Here is a 20,332-nt window from a genome sequence, read left to right as displayed (position 1 = left end):
TAAGGCTGCTGCTCCACTCTGAGGGGAACACTGGAGCGAAGACAAGCTTTGGTGTCCTGAGCAGAGTCGTTGGAGAAAAGGACCACTGAACTGAACAGATAGCTCTGGGAGTCCAGAGAGCTTAGTGGTGCTGCAATGGTTGGCAGAAGAATGATGCATGTGTGGCCCTGCCAAGAGGTGACTTCTTTTTTGAAATTAAGACAAACACTGCATTTGGAAATCTACAGTTGCTGTTACAAGCAGCTTTATTAACCATGCAAAAAAATATCAATGAAATTTTTTTTTTAAAAAACAAACAAAAAACCCCAACAAAAAACACATGTTGGTTCGACTAAAAAGTTCAGTTAAGAAACAAGGAGACAGACAGAGGTTGCAGCACAGTGTGGAGCACTATTCAGTTACTACACTCTAATTCTGTGATCCCACTCTACTGCACACAATTCAGCTACTTCATTTACTTCAGTACTACTCCCAGAGAAGCTCCCAGTTAACCTACAAGGGACAGCATGACCAGGGTTAAAATATCACTGACACAATCACTAAAATAACACAGAAAAAAAGGAAAAAGAAACAGTTAAAAAAAAATTCCAGTGGATAATATTCGACACTTGACTGGAATTTCAAAAGAAACAACAGTTAGAATCATGCACAACATTAACACAACAAACATGAAAAAAAAAATTGAATTTGAATTTGAATTGCATTAATGCATCAAACATGTTCAATAATTAACAAACTCCCTATAGTTCAGGCAGCTACAGGTCAAGACTCCCGAGGAAGTGCTTTAACATTGATCTGTATAAATACAAACACAATGAGTCGAAAGGTACGTTACTGACACTAGTTTGTCTTGTTTTTTTTCCTTAAAGTTTATGACATACCTTCAAGAAAATCATACAGCCCCCAAGTTATCAGTTAATCACCTATAGTGACTCATGTAGCCTTAGAAGAGACATTTACTGCACATAGCTTAGAGGACTGTGTTGAATCAACCCGTACGCTGAGCAAGACAAAAGCCTGCTACACCTGGTGGATGGCCTTTTGTTACCCAAGCACCTTCCCTTTAATACGCCCACTATTCTCAATCACTATTCTCCCTAGGACATTCTAGGGAGCTGGGCATTCCCGTACACTACACATGCTATGTTCAAAACAATGGTTTACAATTCCCCTAATAATTATACTTTGTAACTTGTACAGTAAAGAACAAAAAAATATAGTAACACAACATAGTATTTACAATACAGTAAAATATGCCCGCTACCACAATGTCCAGCTAGCTTATCCTGCCTTTTCCTGAGAATTGTACCCACAATCCTCTGCATCATACATCAAGAGAGGCAGAGTTCAGGGCACAATCTTGAGAATGTGATGATTTCATAAGGGCAGAAAGATCTAAACACAGACAGGAGCAGTTCAAAGGATTTTTTACAACATGGAAATTTGGCAAAGGGGTTACCTTCAGAGCTACAAGGCTCACGGATGATGGGGCTGGCAGGAAAGAAATCCAAGGTTTCTGAATCAAAGTCGAATTAAGTCGAAGTGGGTACTGGGTAAATCCTACTGAGCAGACAACACACCGGCAGCTTCCTGGAGACGAGAAGTTGCCTTTTTTCTGTCCCTGTCCTAGCTTCAAACGTGACCGCTAGAGAGGGCAGAACAACCTAGTGAAAATCAAGGGGAGAAACTATTTCTTAAATATTCCAGGTGAGTGGTTTGCTGGTAACCGCAAATCCAGAGGCATCTACAAATGACTGAGCACAGAAGAGGAGAGATGTAGGGAGGGAGAAACAGAGGGTGGGGAGAAGGATTACAACCAAAAACCTCGAGCATCATGCATGAATGCTGGTACAGATGTTGCATAACTGCCATGTGGGGTGGCGTAATAAGAGGCACTGGGTCTGGGGAAGGCTGTGGGCTCAGGGTAAGTAGGCATCGTCTTGATGGGGTGAACAGCTCCACATCCAAAATAACCTCTGCCATCAGCTAAGTAGATGGGGGAAGTTACAGCTGCAGTTTTTAGGGTGAGAGACTCCTCAGAGTCGCAGCTGAAGCTTCTCTTTGTTCCAGCTTGTTTGGACGGTGTATAATAAGGCGGCTGTTCCACTCTGAGAGGAACACCAGAGAGAGGAGAAGCTCCGGGGTTCTGAGCAGAGTGTTCATCAGATTTTAGGAGGGAATCAATGGAGAAAGGACCTCTGAACTTCACCTCACGCTGGATACGAACAGATCTGCGAGCTTCAAGTTCATGGGAGCTGGGAGTTGCGCAATGCTGCGATTGTTTGCTCAGGTTCTCCTTTTGCATCTTGCAGGCCAGATCGGGGAAGAGCTGCAGGATGCCTCTGAAGTGCCGGCGCATCATCTTCGCTGTGATCTGAGTCAAGTCCAACTTCCAGTAGTTTCTCTTACTATTGAGTGAATATGGCACAATTGGAACCTGAAAAAAAATATCTCAGTCAACTGAACAGAAACTTGCTTCTTGAAGTAGTTCTTACAACATCATTTATTAAATATGTAAAATCTTACCTTGACAAAACATTTGTTTGTTGATAAACAAACTCTGACGTTGTTCTCAATAGATTTCCGATCCTCAGAGAAGAACAGGGTCAGCTTGTCCATCAGCTGCACATACATCACAATGCAAGTTAGTGCTTGACATGTGAAAGACATTACTGTTGAGCATAGCAATTTCAAATCCCCACTATCTTATGTTTTTAGATTCTCCTCATGATGTATTTAGAAAAAAAATGACCCTTCCTGTCTGACTGATTGAGAGGGAAAAAAAGCCAATCCACGACCTCTCGTCTGTTTTATTTACATGCAGCTTTATTGCTACTCTTTGCCTATTTCCAGTTCTACTTTCATTTTGAAGCAAACAAATTTCTGGTCTAGTTTCTTGCCATTGCACTCTCTTTTTTTTATAGCATTTCCTACTGCTGGTTGCAAGCAACCACCCTTCTGTTTCCTGTTTACATCAGCACACACAGGCCGTGTACAGCAGCAATCAACATGATAGCGAAGAAAAAAAGGGTGCAGAGTGCAAATAGCTTTGTAATTCTGTGAATCTTTGTTACCTGAGTAAAGGTGAGCATCTTGTCTGGAGCATCATGAAGAACAATGGCAATCTTAGCCAGGTAGGTGGTGGTGTTGCTGAGCAGAGCCTTCTGAGCACTGCTGGCTGGATCCGAGAGAGACAACGGAGTGCCCAAGTTCCCTGTCTGGTTCTCCATCTCGTTTGCTGGAGAGTAAAGCTCTGCACAGGAGAGTGTTGTCGCAGTCCTCACTTGGTGATGATGTGTCCCTGAAGTGGTCAGCCCAGGCTATATGTCTTGCTGGAACAATTCATTAGGGTGTTCCCGACGATCGCCTTTTCATGTGAAGATGAGTCGTTAATGTTGGAGGAGCAGCCATTGCGGGAATCCTAAATGTGAATAAGGCCATCAGGATGTCCATGTTCATGTTTTAGGAGATTTCTTAATTTTCTTACTGATTTGAGGCCTTCTTGTTCAAGACATCAAGTAGAGACCGTCTATGATGAATGTTTGAATCAAAGTTTGCTGAAGGCTACATCTTTAGAGGCTTAAACAACCCTCCTCGTTAACAAATATAAAAATCACTGGAAGACCGAGGCTGTGTGGGTGAGGTGATATCACTGTCACTGGTATTCATTAGTTAAAATGGCTCACTATCACAAACAGTGTGTCTAATTTGAATGTGACTAGAAAGAGTATAAAGTTACATTCCAGCGGTTTACGACTCGGGTGGGAAGAAATTCTGGGCCTCTGACACATTTAGGTCGGTGCACTCAAAAGACTTCTTCAGCACTAACACAGTTTTTATTTCTACATGAATTCATGTTAGATGACAAAGATTATGTTAACACTATTAAATAACTTTTCCTAATACTAATAATTATAACAGTCATCTGCTTATCCCTATTGTCACTGTGTGAGAGGGGTGCTACTTCCAGGGCAGTTTCCATACCTTTACAGAGCCGAGACAAGGAGACAGACAACATTTCACACTATTTTTCACAAATTTTGAATTAACAAATAACCTTTTATACATGTCAACACAGACTGCCTTAAGGTTTTAACCTGGAACCTTCCCAACATGTGGCAACAGTGCTAAATGGTGCACTGCTGTGCAATCCATTCAATTTATTATCTTTGACATTTAGAATATTATCTAATATAATATTTCTCTCTCCTGTCATTGTCCCCAAACCTCATCACCATAGAGACTACACCATAGAAACAAAAGAAAGGCAAAACAAATTAAACATTCAAAATTCACAAAGAAAGACTCATAATACCCTGAACTACACCTAAATAAATTAAAGGTGGAGTATTAAACATGTCACACTCAGTGGATGCAGACTGTGTGGAGTGGAGAATAGAGGACGCAAATACAGACAAAACAAAGTGTAGAAACAAACTTAAAATTAACTGAAAGCGAGCCATTTATTAAAGGCTGGTTTTAGCTGCATGAAACAAGACGCAAAGGCAAAACTAAACACTTAGTTCACCCAGTTTAGGTTAAGGCTAAACATAAAAAACCTTGAACATGAACATGGAAATGGAAATCCTGACAGGAACAACATGAACTGTGACAACTTAGCCTGAGTACATGAAAACCCTGGAGAGCATGGCAGAATAGCAGGACAAACAGACAAGGAATAAATAACACACTAAATACACACAGGAGGTGATCAGGGGAAGTGGAAACACACGGTGGAAACAGCTGATTAGCTTGAACATAATGACGCCACAGTGGAAGTGAAACTAGAAACTGAACATGGAAACACCAGACTCTTCACAATAAAACAGGAAACATAATGAGAGGCAGACAACATGGAACACGCAGACATGGAACACGCAGACATGAAACACATGGCAGACTAAAACATGCACTATAAACACACAGAGGAAACAATGGTACTGGAGATGAGACAGACATAACCAAAACAGAACATAGCTGCGGAAAAACACACATGACGGGCGGAAAGGAGCACGAGGGAAAACATGTAAACAAGAGGAGAAGATGGGAGACAACGACATTACTGAAACACATGAAGGGCACGGAAGACATAAACACAAGGGGTGAAGACACAAGGAGAATCTAATAGATAATAAACTAGAACAGGGCAAGGAAGGCAAAATAGAAATGAGCTTAGATTACTAAATGAGACTTATACATAAACAATGAATATCAAAATATAAGAAAACGTAATACACTGGGTCAAATGACCCAGGACCGTGACACAGTCTAAGTTTGTGTTAATATGATTTAATAATTGATCAACACAGTGATTTACTTGGCCTTTCAGAGACCTTGTAATAGCTGGATGAATATATGTTAGTTGAAATTAATCAACACCCCAGAAACAGCACTGATAAAGGTTACAAGTTATATTCCTATGGGCTTTAACAGTGGACTCAGCTTTGTGCTTGTCCTGTTAGACCTCAGTGCAGCACTTGATTCCACCAATCACAAAGATTTGGTGCAGCGATTAGGAAACACTGTGGGTGTTAAAAGAAATGCGGTAGTCACAAAGTTCCCCAGAGTTTTGTCCTTTTTAGCTTCTTTCTGTTATTGCTATAATAAATAAAGCTACATTTAATTGAATATGGTAAAAGTAGCTCCTGGATAAAAATTTTCACCTAAATTCAGATCTAAATTCAGTGTATATTTATACACTTATACACAATATATATTTATTGCTCTTTCACAACAGAAGGACATATTTTATTGCCTCTTATTGTTTCCCCCAATGCTTCAGTCCCTCTCTGAATGGCTGTATCAGAATTGGTCTGTGTATGATGCTGTCCTTCATGTAATTGTGACTGTTTCAGTCGAACCTAAGCTTGTTTTCTCCAAATTATATTTTTTATCTTTTCTAAAATACATGTGGAAATCTTGAGGGTCAGCGGGCTTTTACAGATCCCTTGGTGAGTCTGTTCCTTGGACCAGACCCCAGAGCAGCTGAATAGCACACCTTTAATCAGAGACAAGTGAAAACACATGGGTCAGGGTTGCAGCCTTACAACCATCCACCAGAGTAAAGCTGTAATCCTGCTTTCAGTGCAGGTTATGGGTGGAGGAATCTGAAAAGGGGTCGTTGATTTAAATAACGGCTGTGGAGCAAAAGGCTGCTGGTTTGACTTTAAATGAGAGGTGCAGTAAATTGTACTGTTAGCATGTGAATAGATTGCTTATTGGTTTGACAACTTTACTCGATTATGTATTCTGTGTAATTGAACCACCAGCGTGCATGTGGTGTGTCTCAAATCAACTTTAGAAACTAAACTAAGTGTAAGGGGAAACGACTATAGGTGAGGGGAAGATTTTCTGAAATTAACCTTCAGCTGCTGGAAGGCTGTTCCTCTACGTTGAAACAACTTTCAAAGTGAGTTCTGTGCTGCTAGGCTTGTATTTAATTAAAAGGTTGGCTACTTCTGAGGCGACGCAACGTGGCGAAGACAAAAAGAGTGTTACAATCTAACCAGAGCATTTCAATACAGTTTCTGTTCACAATTTAATTTACTCAACAGATTTGCCAGGTTTTAACTTCATGTTACTGGACACTTAAGTCATTGCAAAATTAAACATTCCTCAAAACAAGACAAATTACTTCAAGTTAGTTTTTTCTTATCAAGAAGAATTTGAGTTATTTGCACAATTTCAGTGTTACACTAATGGCAAGAAATTGTATTTTCCTTTTGTCTAATTTTGCTGATTTGGTTGAGGTCTGAAGTTTTAACAGTTCTGTAAATGAAAAGTTTAATATTAAATGTTTGCTGAAGTTGATTAAACTTCAGTGAAACATTCAGCATGGAGCCAGACTCCAGCACTTGTGGACCTGGTTTATCATCTTATAAAAACATGCTCATTTGCCTGAAGTTGTCCACTCTGAAATCCCCTTTTTGTTCCAGAGCTGACCGCTTCAGGTGCAAACTGGTAAAGTTTATGACGACACTGAAGGGGACTCGACTTGACTCTCCAAAGAAGATGCAGAACAAAGATGAGAAGTCTGGAGATGACAAATCTCTGACTGATCTATCTAACCCTCTGAGTGCGTTCTGTAGCAAAAATACCACTTACCTGGCTAAGCTTGCCATCCTTCTCCAGTATTCTCCACATAAGATGCTGACTTTTACTCAGGTAAGAAATAAGTGTGGTGTTTGTTGTTGCTGCCCTTATGATAAATGCAAGCACCCAATATGAAACACAAGTTTCCATTTTAAAGCCTTCCACTTGATGTTTTTATAGATGAAAAACAAGATTTCAGTGATTGATAAGGATGAAAGGAATGCTTACAACAACATCAGTTGGTATTTAACAGGTTACAAATGTTTCGTCAAGGTAAGCATCTTTTCCAAAATTTATTTAAATCGAACACACAAAGGGCTGTAAATATAACTCATGTGTACTGTTTGCTTTTCAGATTCTAGTTCCGGGCACAATGAATCGTGAGCTTGTGTACTGGACGCTGGACTGCAGGGAGATAACAACAGAGATGGTGCATGAACACTTCTTGGAAATTCTCCATCTCTTCCCTGTTCTGGCCTCCAGACTGGAGACCAAGAACCTGAGCTGTCCGTCTAGGCCTCTCCACTCTCTAGAGCCCGCACCACGCAGTACTGTTCAGATCAAACCTGAGGTGAAGTTTAATGGCCCTTTCTCTATTGACTCAATCCTGAAGAGAGACTGCACCTCTGCTCAAGCTTACACTCCCACACTCAGTCTGCCAGTCCGGGTGGAGCACTTTACTCAGCCTACACAGCGACGAACTGGGACAAAAAGGTGCTTCGGCTGGGACACAGATCAGCATCTCATCCTACAAGCTTCAGCTGGATGTTCTCCTGTCTGCACGGGAGGGGGCAGCACACACCACTGGGCCACTGCTGATGGAACTACTACACCCGTCAAACGGATACCTGTGTATTCTGTTCCCTCGCTCCAGGTTCACCTGGGAGCTGTCCCTTTGTTCACCAGCCCACAGAGCAGTGGCATCACTTACACCCTCCCAGCACTTACCCCCGGTGTTCCCCGTTTTTGATAGTTAAAAAAATCTTCCTATTAAAATACACTTCCATGTTTCATGTTTTGAAGGGGACATGCTAGTTTTATTGGGGAAAAAAAAAACAGAAATATAGTTTTATATCAAAGTGGTCATGTAGTTTAATGTCGAGTGTTTGTAATATGTCTTTATTTTTGGCTGTAGACTTTTTAGTTGTAGATAATTGATGGTTTAGGGAAAATACTGATGTTTCCTGGAGTTAAAAAAGAAAAAAGAAAAAAAGTGGCTTATCACGGTTTTTTGTGTGATTGCGGCCACTACGTTTTATACATGTGTCTGAAGTCACTACAGACTGACCACAAGGGGGCAGTAGAGTTTTACTTTGAACTCCCAAACGCACTACCTTGTATTAAAATCAACACAATTAAGTGTGGTTGTTTTTTTTTTTTGTTTTTATACCTATATATATGTCCATTTTGTGGTGTTTAATGCAGTTTTGCTGACCATTACAAAAGTCTTTATTACACTACAGAAGATACTCTAACAGAATGCATATACCATAGACAATGCTTTGTTAGGTTGTGAAAATTTTTGTCTGTAAGTGGGGAAAAATCTAGATACAATTAATCATGCAAGATATCAGGTCTTTCATTTGTTCCCAGAGGTTGCAGAGTTGGTTGAGTTGGGCAAATATGCAGCGCATGAAATCTGTTTGCTTTTCTATTTTCAGCACACATGACCTGCACCTTGCTGAACCATAACCTAGCTGGCAATATGATTAGCATGGTTAACACTGGAGGTTGCTAGAGTAGTATGCTTTGAAATTATTATTATTTTTTTTTTATTTAGAGAGGGAAAAAGACCATAACGTGAAAGCATGTGCCCTGTGCAGTCATGTCAGTAGCCAGCAATCAGGTCACTGAGGTCTGGGACTGAGAACCTCTCCTATAGCCGAGCGCATGCTTAGGTCAGTTTGGACTTGTGAATTAGCGTCCACGTCAGGCAAGAGTTCTGGAATGGGCCAAAAGTGCAGGTGCAGCCCCTTGCATCTGCACTCTGAAAATGCATTACATTGCAGCAGGTGTCCATGTGTCAGATGTCATGCAGTGAGTCAAGCTTTATACCTTTTAATGGAGGAAACTTGAGAAAAACAGTGTTTCGGTCACAAATCACCGAAACATAATCAATGCATACAACATGATGCAAGCAGCTTGCATACTTTTCAGTGCGGTAAGGAAAGAGATCCACCCTTTGCCATTATTCACCCTGACCCTGCAGCTTCAAACAGGCTCTGGGCTGCAGAGTGGATTTTAGTTCAGACATGTACAATAGAACATAAAAAGCAAAGAATCAGGGATTATGAGTGTCCTACTCTACATTGTTTTGACACAAACCGTGCAGTGCAAATGCTCAAGGGTACACAATCCTTGTACTAGTGATTGAAACTGAAGGTCAAGCAGGACAGTATTTCAGTCTCCACCACCATGTCCTACTGTAAGGACACCAAGTCGTGCAGATCATGCAAGTCATGAGCCCAGGCAGGACGGGTGCTGCGTGACCCTCTCAAACGCGATGCTTCCAAACAGCTTTTTCTGGGAACAGGTGAAGCGTGACTGTAAAAGGATGTGCAAGCAATTGAGATTGCCAGAAATGTTTTGAGTTTTAACTGAAGAAAGCCCACATGGAACCATGAAGGTAGTGAAGGTGATGTTTTTATTTCGACATTAGTTTTTTGCTGTAAACTATGACGGAACACAAGAATTGTGCAGATTCCTGACACAGCAAACATTTAATATCAGGTCAACAATAAAAAACTGCATCCTCTTCAAATGAAGAACATTTACGACATAGCCTTTAAAGTAAAACAGTAAACAAGTATTTGCCCTCTTCCTGATTTTGATTTAGTTTTTTGCATATTTGTCACAATTTTAAAATGAAAAAAGCAATCCAAACCTAACTGGCCCTGTGTTAAAAAGTACTGTCCCCCTGTTAAACGATGAATGATGAAATGATGATTAATCACATTTCTTGGAATGCAAGAAACCAATTTCACTGGAAAACACGCAGTCTTGATTATTGCCAAATCTGATAGAACCTGTCTGACAAAGCATGACAAAAGATCTCAAAAAGCAACACATCAAACTTGATCTAAACAAACTCAATCATTGACATCTATGAAAAGGGTTATAAAGCCTTTGGAACTCCAGTGAACCACAGTGAGAGTCATTATTCACCAACTGAAAAAACTTGGAATGGTGGTGAATCTTCCTGGGATTAGCCGGCCTGCTAAATTACTCCAAGAGCACATTGAATACTCATCCATGAGGTCACAAAAGAAGCCAGGACAACACCTCAGTTAAGGTCAGTGCTCATGATTCATCAATAAGAAACAGACTGGGCAAAAAATAACAATAATGGGAGAATTCCATTATTTGTTTGCCAAAAAACATCTTGATGAACACCAAGACTCTTTACTTTGTGGAGAGACAAAAGCTGAACCTTTTGGAAGGTTTGAGTCTCGTTACATCTGAAATAAAACTAACACAGCATTTCATGAAAAGAACATCACGGTGGTCATGTGAGGGTCTGGAGCTGCTTTGCTGCTTCAGGATGACTTGCAGTAATTGATGCTACCATGAATATCTGGCTATGGATTCATACCCTGAATGTCAAGAGCACCTTGGTCATGCAGCAGGAAAGTGATCTGAAACGCACCAGCAAGTCCACCTCTCAAGGGCTCAGCGCTAACAAAACAAAGGTTTTGGAGTGGCCTAGTCAAAGGCCAGATTTAAAAGCAATCAAAATGCTTTAATATGACCTTAAACAGATGTTCATGCCCCAAACCCTCCAATGTAGCTGCAAAGAAGAGTGGACCAGAATTCCTCCACAGCGATGTGAAACATCGGTGTCAGTTATCACAGATGTTGGATTGCAGTTCTTGCTGCCAAGGCTGGCACAACCAGTTATTACTCTTCGGGTTCAATAAGTAAATGAAAGCATCATTTCAAAATTGCATTTTTTATTACTCAGGTTGTCTTTGTCTAATTTTTAAATGGGTATGTTGATATGAAACTTGAGAAATATTAAATAAAATACTAATCAGGAAGGGCATTATATACTTTTTCACACCTTTGTATCTCCATCCTGAATCATCAGCTTGGCAAGAACTCTGTTTCAGGGCTTACGCAGTACTTTTGAATTACAAACTTATCAGATGGACTGAATGATCAACTAATACCCCCTACTTGGGGAATTTCTAGCAGATATCATCGGAGCATGTGAGTCGAGGGCAAACTGAGGGAGGTCTGTCATGAGACAAGAATTTAGCGAACAGAGGCACAAGGAAGAGGAGTTGGCTGAGCTCAGCATTTGGCAGTGAATGCCCACAACAGAACCTCCACCCTGTGGGATTACTAGTGGACGACCTAGATTGCGACACAGTCCTCCATCTTTTTTTTTTGCCCTCGCTCCCTCCTCTGACTGGTCAACAGAGATTACACTCAGAGAATGAGCCTGGCAGTCAGACAGAATCACTAAGCATGTGACTGAGTGACACACAGAGGGACGGGAGACAAAACAGCATTTCTCTTTCTTCACTGCCTCACATCTCTTCTCTAATTTATGCTTCATTTTGTGCACTTTGTGTTTTTAAGCTCCGGATTTTACAGCAAAAGGCAAAGTTTCATATGAATATCAAACAAAAAAACAAAACAAAACACAAAAGGAGTGGCAAGATTTGTTGTTATAAGTGCACAGTGAGAGGAAACTGGAGCTCGTCAGCTCGTCGACTGTGAAGGATTAACTTGCAGGTTTCTGTTTACTGATTGAGTAAACTGGTTCAAGCTTTAATCCCCTGAACGCTATATCGTGCAGAGAATCCTCACCGGCATATTAAACTAGTACTGATACGTTGATCTCTGGGTGTCGAGGACTTCGTTACTTTACACTAACGTAACATATCGGATCACACACACATACCAATCCCACCAAGCTGTGAAGACTTGTTTCACTAACAAAACCAAACTGCATGTCTGTGTGTGTGAGGATGCACCGGATTAATCTCCACACGGTTTTTCTGCCGCTTGTTTACAAGTAGGCCAGGACACATGGCCGCTCCACTAGGGAAAAATGAGCTAATATTAGCCCTCATACATCCACATCCTCTCATAAGACTGCCTGCCTCTAGTGTATTACACAAATATTTTACTGTCATTATTGCTTAATGCCTTAGTTTTTCCATTAAAGACTACTAAACCTACTTAACTGGGCAGATCAGTCACGCCATTCAAATGGCTCTGTAATAGTCAGCTGTTTGTTTTTATTTTGGGGTTTTTCACTGGTTTGTCTGTAATAGTGTGTCAAACTAATTTTTCACTGTGGGCCAACTACAACCCACTCACTTTATTTCATTTATATAGCAACAAATCATAACTGTAACCTCAAAGCCAGCAAAACCCCCCTTTCTATAAGTTTAAAGACATTAACTAATTGCTGAGTTAATATTATTTTTTATTAGTTAATACTAGTTTCTCTAGATAATAAAGAAATGCTTCTTTAGTAAATGAAAGACATGTACCAGCACTATAGTGTTGTGAGAAATAATAAAAATAAAAAAAAAAATACAGAAATGTTATTGTTTTCTGTTACTTATTACTTCAGTGTAGTATCAATGTAGCAAAAGCTGTAAAACCCAAGAAAGAAAATACAGTGCAATGCAATGCAAAGGGGCCAGACTGGAGTTTTTGCAGGGTTGATTCTGGCCCCTGGGCCTTATTTTTGACACCCATGGTTTATAATAACAAATCATATAGCATCTTTACATGAGATAGGCTGTTTCAAAGTTGAGGTTAGGTGAGGCTACATTACACCCCTGTCACTATCACTGATTTCACATGTGTGGGACTAAAAAATCCTCGAGTTTTGCGTCGCCTTTTCCTGGAGCTTCGCCCCTTTTCGAACCTCTCTGAAGTTTAGCAGAGAGCAGCTAATGAGTCCTCTGAACCTGCTCGTCGTCCCGACTAAGCAGCTACTGAGGTTTCCTGAAGGTGTGTCACTCTGACGTAAGAGGATAAATATGCACAACGTAGACATCCTTTCACAGCGCTGGGCAGTCACGTCGCACTCGTCTTCCTCGTCTGGGGTCACGCCTAGCTCCGCCCACAGCAGCTGGCGTCACCCTCGAAGCACTTTGTCATCCTGTCGGATCAGCCCGCGGAGATGCGCTGCAGACAGGGTAGAAAACAAAACAAAACACCCATATGCGGATATTTTGGTCATGCCCCTGTTTAACCTGTGACTGTTTGCTTATGTTGTGCACTGATTCTTGTGAAAGTGAAGCAAGCACAAGCTTTGTTTGTATGGACTACACAGAATTACGCAGACGTTTAAAAAGATGTAAACAATAGGCCTTAACCTACATTTTTTTAAAAGAAATATTCCTAATCTTTCATTTTTCCGTGTGAATTGTGTGAAAAGCGGTGACGAAATACAGTGTTTAGCACTACAGGAAGTTGTGAAAGTCTTGAGTAGTCCTTTATTTCTTGTCTTGAGCAATAGTTCTTCAGGATTTCTGAAGGTCTTTCAAAGTTTTTTATTTCGACATTGGCTGCTTTTCAGTCCCGTCCTTGTACCTGACCATTTCAGAGGTATGTTGTTTTTGTTTGGTAAGCCAATCGACCCTGACCTTTGAACCATTCAAGCATAAAAAGGGCACCCAACTCAAGGAACCAACCAGCATTGTGATACACACGACAACATAACAAGCAAAAGACAAGTTTTAAACTGTATTTTCAGAAACGTTTTTCTACTAATCTGTTTTTTTGTTGACAAAAATGAGAAATATATTGTTTAAGAGGCATAAAATAGTATTTTTGCAACCAGCAAGATGATCCTTAAAGAGCTGTTAGCCAAAAACAACAACAACATTAAAAAAAAACCCAAACTTGGCATGATGTGGAGTTTGTGCTTAAATAATGAGGAAACTAGGCAGGTGGAGGACAAAAGAAGAATTGTTAGGCCTGAAAAACTACCTACAACAGATGAACAGTATCTGAAAGTCATGTCCTTAAGAAAGTGGGAAACAAATCCCACAAACATCTGACATGGGACCTAAGAAATGCCGTTCACATGAGCCATCTGCTGTTCACTGAAGCCCCATTTCTTAGGGTCTTTGACCTACAATAAAAGTGCCCACTGTGGTTGTGATTTTGAGCTACATAAATAAAATGGTCTCAGTGGACGGCTGTAAAGATGCCATTCTTGAGGAAGGGAAACAGGGAATAAAGGCAGAGGTATTCCACATTATACAAGAACTGGACTGAAAATCAGTGGCAACAGATCTGATTGGGTGATGAATCCAAATTTGACATTTTTCCTTGAAATCATTACATGTATAACTTCATGGCTTCATGAGTGTGGTAAAAAAAAAAAGGTTACAGCATTATGTTGTTCAAACACAAGTTCCTTTTATTCATGTTAATGATTTTCATGTCTTCAGTCAGACTTGCACACAGCAGCAGTGGAGAGTGCCACGGTGGGTGGGCAAGTGGGTCAGGTCACATATTATGTGAGTTCAAAGTTTTCTCATGAACACATGGGGGACGTGCTATACGGACATGTTTGTGTTAGTGTTACTGCTTTTCAGGACTTTTCTCCTCTTTACTTTTTCAGTTTCAGTTTAGTCGTTGAGGTCTGACTTTACAGTTTGGTGGATCCAGTGCAGAAGTAAAGCATGACTCCATGGGTCTTTGTTTTTAAAAAAATTTGATTTATCAGAGAAAAGGCTCTGGGGAGGACACCTGTTGCAAGGGGCATATTAGCAGAAAAACCAATGTCCCCATTGTCTCAGGAGCTTGGAAAGAAAGTCCAACTGGTGCCAGCTGGTGGAGAGCTCCCCACCAGTTGCTCTTAGAACTGAAGAAGCTTCGCGGATGAGAGGTGAAATGTCTTCAAGAAACTTAAAGAAGTCCAGACGCTTTTCTTTCCAGTCTCCTTAAACTACAGTGACCTGGATAACCGAGAACCTTCAGACAAAGTCCCCATTCCATGTGCTAATTGCACGTTCAAGTCCTTTGCACCTCATAGTACTTTTAAAATAACTTTTATCAACAGTACTGAGCATAGCACTGACCTTTGATTTACAGCGGTCATATTTTGGCAATACATGACCTGCTTTTTTCAAGGGCGGTGTTTGTTTATCCTCACCGTGTGCCTAACAAGGGATCATTAACATCTGGGCTATTTGGGTCACCTCCTCATTCTCCTTGGTTTACCCACTCCAGAACTGACAATCATTGATCTGAAAACATGGCAGACAATTTTCTCCTTCAAGTAGTCATGTGTAATTTAGCCAGAGCCGAGTTAATCAATTGTAAATTTTCCATTACGCGTGAGGGCACGTGCTTAACCAAAACAACCTTCAGAGACACAGAGCCATGCAAGAGTCTCCTTTTAAAGGTTTTCCATCAACTTTTAAGTACCTTGTAAAGCTGTTTGGCTAGTTGGGAAATATATTCTTTGTTTTCATGCCGCAAGATGGGTGAGAGTGTCATTGCATCTCTTGTAGATGTTTTTTTAAATATATATCAAAGCAGCCAGACATTTGTCAGAAGATAACAAAACCCCCTCATCAGCGACTCTTGCTGTCAACCCCCCACGAAACATGTTTCTTAAAGAGGAGTCGAAATTTCCTGCAATTGCCACTGGTTGCCTGACAAGACTAGACTAGCCTTAAAGGTGTGAGTTGGAAGACCACTTTGGGTTTAGCTTTTACATCCTATACAGCATTGAAACTATATAGCCATGTCCACTATTTCCAGTGGTGGCAGATAGTGAACACGGCTCTGACTTTTGACATGAGGTGAATGAGGTGCGTTCTCTAAATAGTCACAATTTTGAGTGAGTGCAGTCCATAATTTCTTTAATTCCCACACCAGTGACCCTCACCTACTTTCCATTCTACTGATGCCTATATCAACAGCTACACCCATCCATCCTTTCCTTATCTATATTGCTGGACACCACCTTAACCACAACCCAGTTATCCAAGCAGCCGTGCACGCTGTTTATATATAAACACAGTTTTCCTGTTGCGCATCAACTTTTCCTGTGTGAAGGGCAAGTTAGAGCTGAAACCCACCCGCAACACAGCAGGGGCTGTTATCACAGTCTCCCCTCAGTATGCCACAGACCACAGACCCTCCCATTAAAAGATATTACTCCAGCCATTACCTCCAACAATACTCGCAAACTTACTAAGTAATTAAATTGTGCAGTGGAATGAATATCTGCCCAACAGTCCGCATGCATCCCTTTAGTGGGGTGCAGTCTTGCCTGCCAGCTAATATCCTGGCATTCTGACCTCACGTATTTTACTCAGGAACCAAAACACAGGCTGGTTAAGGTGCAGTTTCCACTTTAGCGAGCGGTCCAACTTTGTCAGTCGAGGCTGATCTGTGGCTGTTGCTGGAATGTGATGCTGCTGCCAAGATTCACTGTAAAAAAAAGAAAAAGAAGAAGAATTAGGTGGGATTTCCACATTCCTGAAAAAGTTACATTTGTGGGAGAGACGCCATGTAATAGAGTGCAAGAGGCAACAGAGACGCTTTAAAGGGGTTGCACCAATCCTAAGCCTGTACACAACTGCGATTTAAGTGTGGCACTGTGTGAAAACCCACTGAGAGTGTTACTGCAGCTTTGTTTAGCTGTGTCATCAGTACCCACTGTGCCCTGGCATGTTTACTGTGTCTAAACTTGGTGCTGGCGATAAAGATATTAGGCCTATGATGGAGAGCTTGACGAACAGTTACTGTGGCTTTGAGGGGATTAGGGTTAGCTCAATTACGCTCACTGTTTGCATCTTGTTCTATATGAACCAAGTGTACTCAGGTACGTGCTTGTGGTTCATATAAACGATTTTTAAACGAGCTGCATAGTTGGGTGGCCACTGTTTTGCCTTTTGTTAATAATTTAATGAAATTATGGTTGACTTTAAAGGGCAGTGCACATAACTGGTTATTTGTTAAACTTGATATGTTACCAGTCTTGTGCTTTCGGCTTGTGTAGATAAAAGCCAAAGGTTGCTGATTCCGTTTTAAAGAGTCTGTCATATTTACACATTGTGGTTTGTCCCACTCCTTTGAGAATGAGTCAGCTGACTGTCTGGTTGTGACTTTCTCTATGTGACTAAACTACTTTCAACAATGTCTGACAAACGGCTTTTGTGAAAGAAGACTGCTCCTTCTCTCTCTTAAGCTGCAATAAAATTTGCTGACAATTATAAATACCTGAAGACAAAGGCATACTTCAGTGGGCAAGGTTTAACTTTTGCCCCCAGGAGGTCACAGGCAGAGACAAACAGTGCCATTAGGATGTTAATGTTCCCTGATTCTATATATCAGGAACGTTTGCCTTGGTTAGTCACTCAGTAACAACCTTATCAACATCAAGAGGACGGTCTTGTCAGAGCACTTACTGCACCCTATTGAGACAATCAATATTGAATACAGGTCAGGCTCAAATTTATGATTCAAGAGATGAGAACATGACTACTGATAACATCTCTTTACAATCAAATAAAATGCAACAGTTTGTTTTGTTTGTTGGCGTGTGATGTGTGATAGCAGTTGCACAAATTCACTAAACATGTGGATGCTCTCTTTAAAGGACTCAAACGATAACCACACAAAGCAAGTCTGCTCATTTTTTACACTTAAATGCTTCAAATCTTTAAACAAATGTTAATATTAGACAGGGAGCGATTGTGTCAATTATCATGGAAGCTGAGTTCAGTTTCACTAAACACATCCAGACCTGATTACTGTCATACCTGTTGAATCAACAAATCACTTGAAAAGCATCTGTGTGACTAAGTAAGGTACGCTGTAAGATCTGAAAACGCAACACAAATCCATTTCCAAGTTTCTGGGACTCCAGTGAACCACAGTGAGAGCCATTATCCACCAGTGGCGAAACGTTGGAACAGTGGTGAATCTTGTGGGAGTTGACAGCCTACCGGTTACTCTAAGAGTGCATTGATGACTCATCCAGAAGGTCACAAAAGAGCCAAGAACAACATTTAAACAACAGTAAAGGTCAGAGTTCATGATTCAACAATAACAAAGATACTGGGCAAAAATGGCATCCACGAGAGAGAACAAGGTGACCAAGAAGGACACAAAGGCTCGTCTCAAATCTCTCCCCAAAAAAGTGGAAAAGCCTGTGCAGATGTGCAGATGAGACAAAAGTTTAACTTTTTGTGAGATTCAAGTCCTCTTACACCTGGCATAAAACTAACACAGCAATTCATGAAAAGAACATCATAACAGCTAAACATGGTGGTGGTATATGCAGCTATTAGTTCATGCCCTGAATTCAAAAGCACTTAATCCGATGATCAGTAATCTGAAACTCAGCCTCAAGTCCACTCAAAAGCAGTGAGTGTGGCCAAGTCAAAGTCTAGATTTAAACCAAATTTAAACGCTTTGCTATGACCATTAACAGGATGTTTATGATCAGAAATCCTAAAGTGTGGCTAAAATAAAACAACTATGCAAAGAAAAGTGGACCAAATATGAACTGAAATGTGCAAATACGTACTTTAATGGCAGTGTATGTCAGTCATTTCCCTGTGTTTTCAGTCTTTATGCTAAGCTACCAAAGTGATCGTAGCTTCAAATGCAGAACATTTGAAGTGGAATCTTTTCATTTTTTATTTCAGGTGTATTTTCCACAAATATTGAACTATTCTTTTAAAGCTCTCCTTGACCCACGAGAGGCAAAGGTAGCCAGCACACTGCGTTTAATGATTCATCTGCACCCTACTGGTAACTTTGAAAAGTCACTTTTCCACTTTGATAATTTTAGAAAAAGTTTATAAACATTTACCGCTCGAGTCCACACCCATTATTCTCCAAAATATAATGCATTACTCACACATTCACAGTCTCTTACTACGTGACCTACAAACACATGTCATGTGTGTCTGAATCACCTTTTTTTTTTCAGGCTTGTTGCATCATCTCAATTTTCATGACCAGTTGAATCTAGCTCAGAGTCATGCAAACAACCTGGTTTAGGTGTGCGAAATGAATAAAGCAGAGGAAAAACAGATGTGAGGAAACAGCCTACAGTCATGCTGTGTATGGTGTAAATACACTTCTGCTGACCAACAGCTGTCAGGGCGATCTTTGACTTTCAGCACAGAAAGCTAACTTTCTGCTCTGTTTGCACTGAACAGCAGCCATGAACTGAGAGATCAAGTACTCTTCAACCCGTTGACCCATTAAAGCCTTGCAAAAAGACAGAGGGCACAAAACAGATTTCCCCTATGACACTGCTGTATAGTCCTACTGTATTAGAAATAGAGCTAAAAGTAAAAGAGAAACAAGAATGGAAAGATCTAATGTCCTTGAGTGCTCCTTTGTTTACGTTATTTATTCCCATATCAGTCTTTTGCTTTATGACAGGCCTTACACTCTGTCTCCTTAGACTATCTCAAGTTTTATTGTTCTTTCCTCAACGCTGTGTAAAAAGAATGAACGAACACAAACTCACTCAACACAAACAGCAAAATGGAAAGAGAGTGAACCTGACTGTTAAAACAAGTGTTTTTTTTTAAACATTTATCTTAATTACCTTAATCCTTTCAAACAACCCGTGGATGGTTGCAGGACGTGCTGGAAGAGTTTTATTTCATTTATATTGCCGAAAGAAGTCACCAGCTGCTCCCACAAACACAGCCAGGTGAAAGTCCACTGGTTTTATCGTGTACCGAGACACCACGACCTACATATGCTGCACTAAATCGCTCACAGCAGTCTTTCAAAGGTTGTCAGTGCTTCAAAATAATAAGTGGGATGAAGATACAGAACTAGGAAGATGCTCCACAGATACAGGAAATGCTGCATACTGTTTATACACATTAAGGTGTCGGGTATATATTTTTCTTGTTTGAACTATGCCCATCAGCACTTTTGGTGGTGTCTTGCAGTGTAAGTGACTGACCTGAAATTAGCATAGTGCTCATATTTTTCCCCCCTCCAATGCGCCTATTATCCGATGTGTTCCTATTGAGGGCCTCACATTACAAGTCCACAGTAGTGCTATTGTATCCTGACAAGGACCTTTCACACAGTCATTGCCAATACTAGCACTTATTAGCAGATCCACAGTATAGCAGTCACAGTTTTGCAGATGTGGAAATTTCCACACACGAAAAAAAGACCCCTCCACGTTTAACTATGCTCCATGAATGAAAAACCTTTTAAGACAGACTTCACACCAGATGTGTCTGAAATCATTTGTATCGGG

General features: G+C 40.6%; 2 protein-coding genes across 3 annotated transcripts; one reads left to right on the top strand and one right to left on the bottom strand.

Annotated features, from left to right (window-relative positions):
* Positions 1-222: 222 nt before the first annotated feature.
* Positions 223-5,025, bottom strand: LOC120726775 (forkhead box protein C1-A-like). The gene is made up of 3 exons (XM_040020708.1): positions 3,075-5,025; positions 2,527-2,622; positions 223-2,437 (listed from the first exon to the last, which is right to left on the bottom strand). The coding sequence occupies exons 1-3, from the start codon at positions 3,228-3,230 to the stop codon at positions 1,811-1,813; spliced, it is 879 nt and encodes a 292-aa protein (XP_039876642.1). The 5' UTR covers positions 3,231-5,025; the 3' UTR covers positions 223-1,810.
* A 1,011-nt stretch (positions 5,026-6,036) lies between these two features.
* On the top strand, positions 6,037-8,777 carry LOC120727196. Of its 2 annotated transcripts, XM_040021397.1 has the most exons (5): positions 6,039-6,177; positions 6,302-6,409; positions 6,936-7,164; positions 7,273-7,365; positions 7,448-8,777. In XM_040021397.1, the coding sequence occupies exons 3-5, from the start codon at positions 6,970-6,972 to the stop codon at positions 8,060-8,062; spliced, it is 903 nt and encodes a 300-aa protein (XP_039877331.1). In that variant the 5' UTR covers positions 6,039-6,177; positions 6,302-6,409; positions 6,936-6,969; the 3' UTR covers positions 8,063-8,777. The 2 variants fall into 2 exon arrangements, with proteins under 2 accessions (XP_039877332.1, XP_039877331.1); XM_040021398.1 differs by lacking the exon at positions 6,302-6,409 and having other exon boundaries at positions 6,037-6,177.
* Positions 8,778-20,332: the final 11,555 nt, after the last annotated feature.

The sequence above is a fragment of the Simochromis diagramma genome, unplaced genomic scaffold (assembly GCF_900408965.1).
Source record: "Simochromis diagramma unplaced genomic scaffold, fSimDia1.1 OVJJ01000753.1, whole genome shotgun sequence".
Lineage (NCBI taxonomy): Eukaryota > Metazoa > Chordata > Actinopteri > Cichliformes > Cichlidae > Simochromis > Simochromis diagramma.
This window is presented reverse-complemented; position numbering and strand designations above follow the sequence as displayed.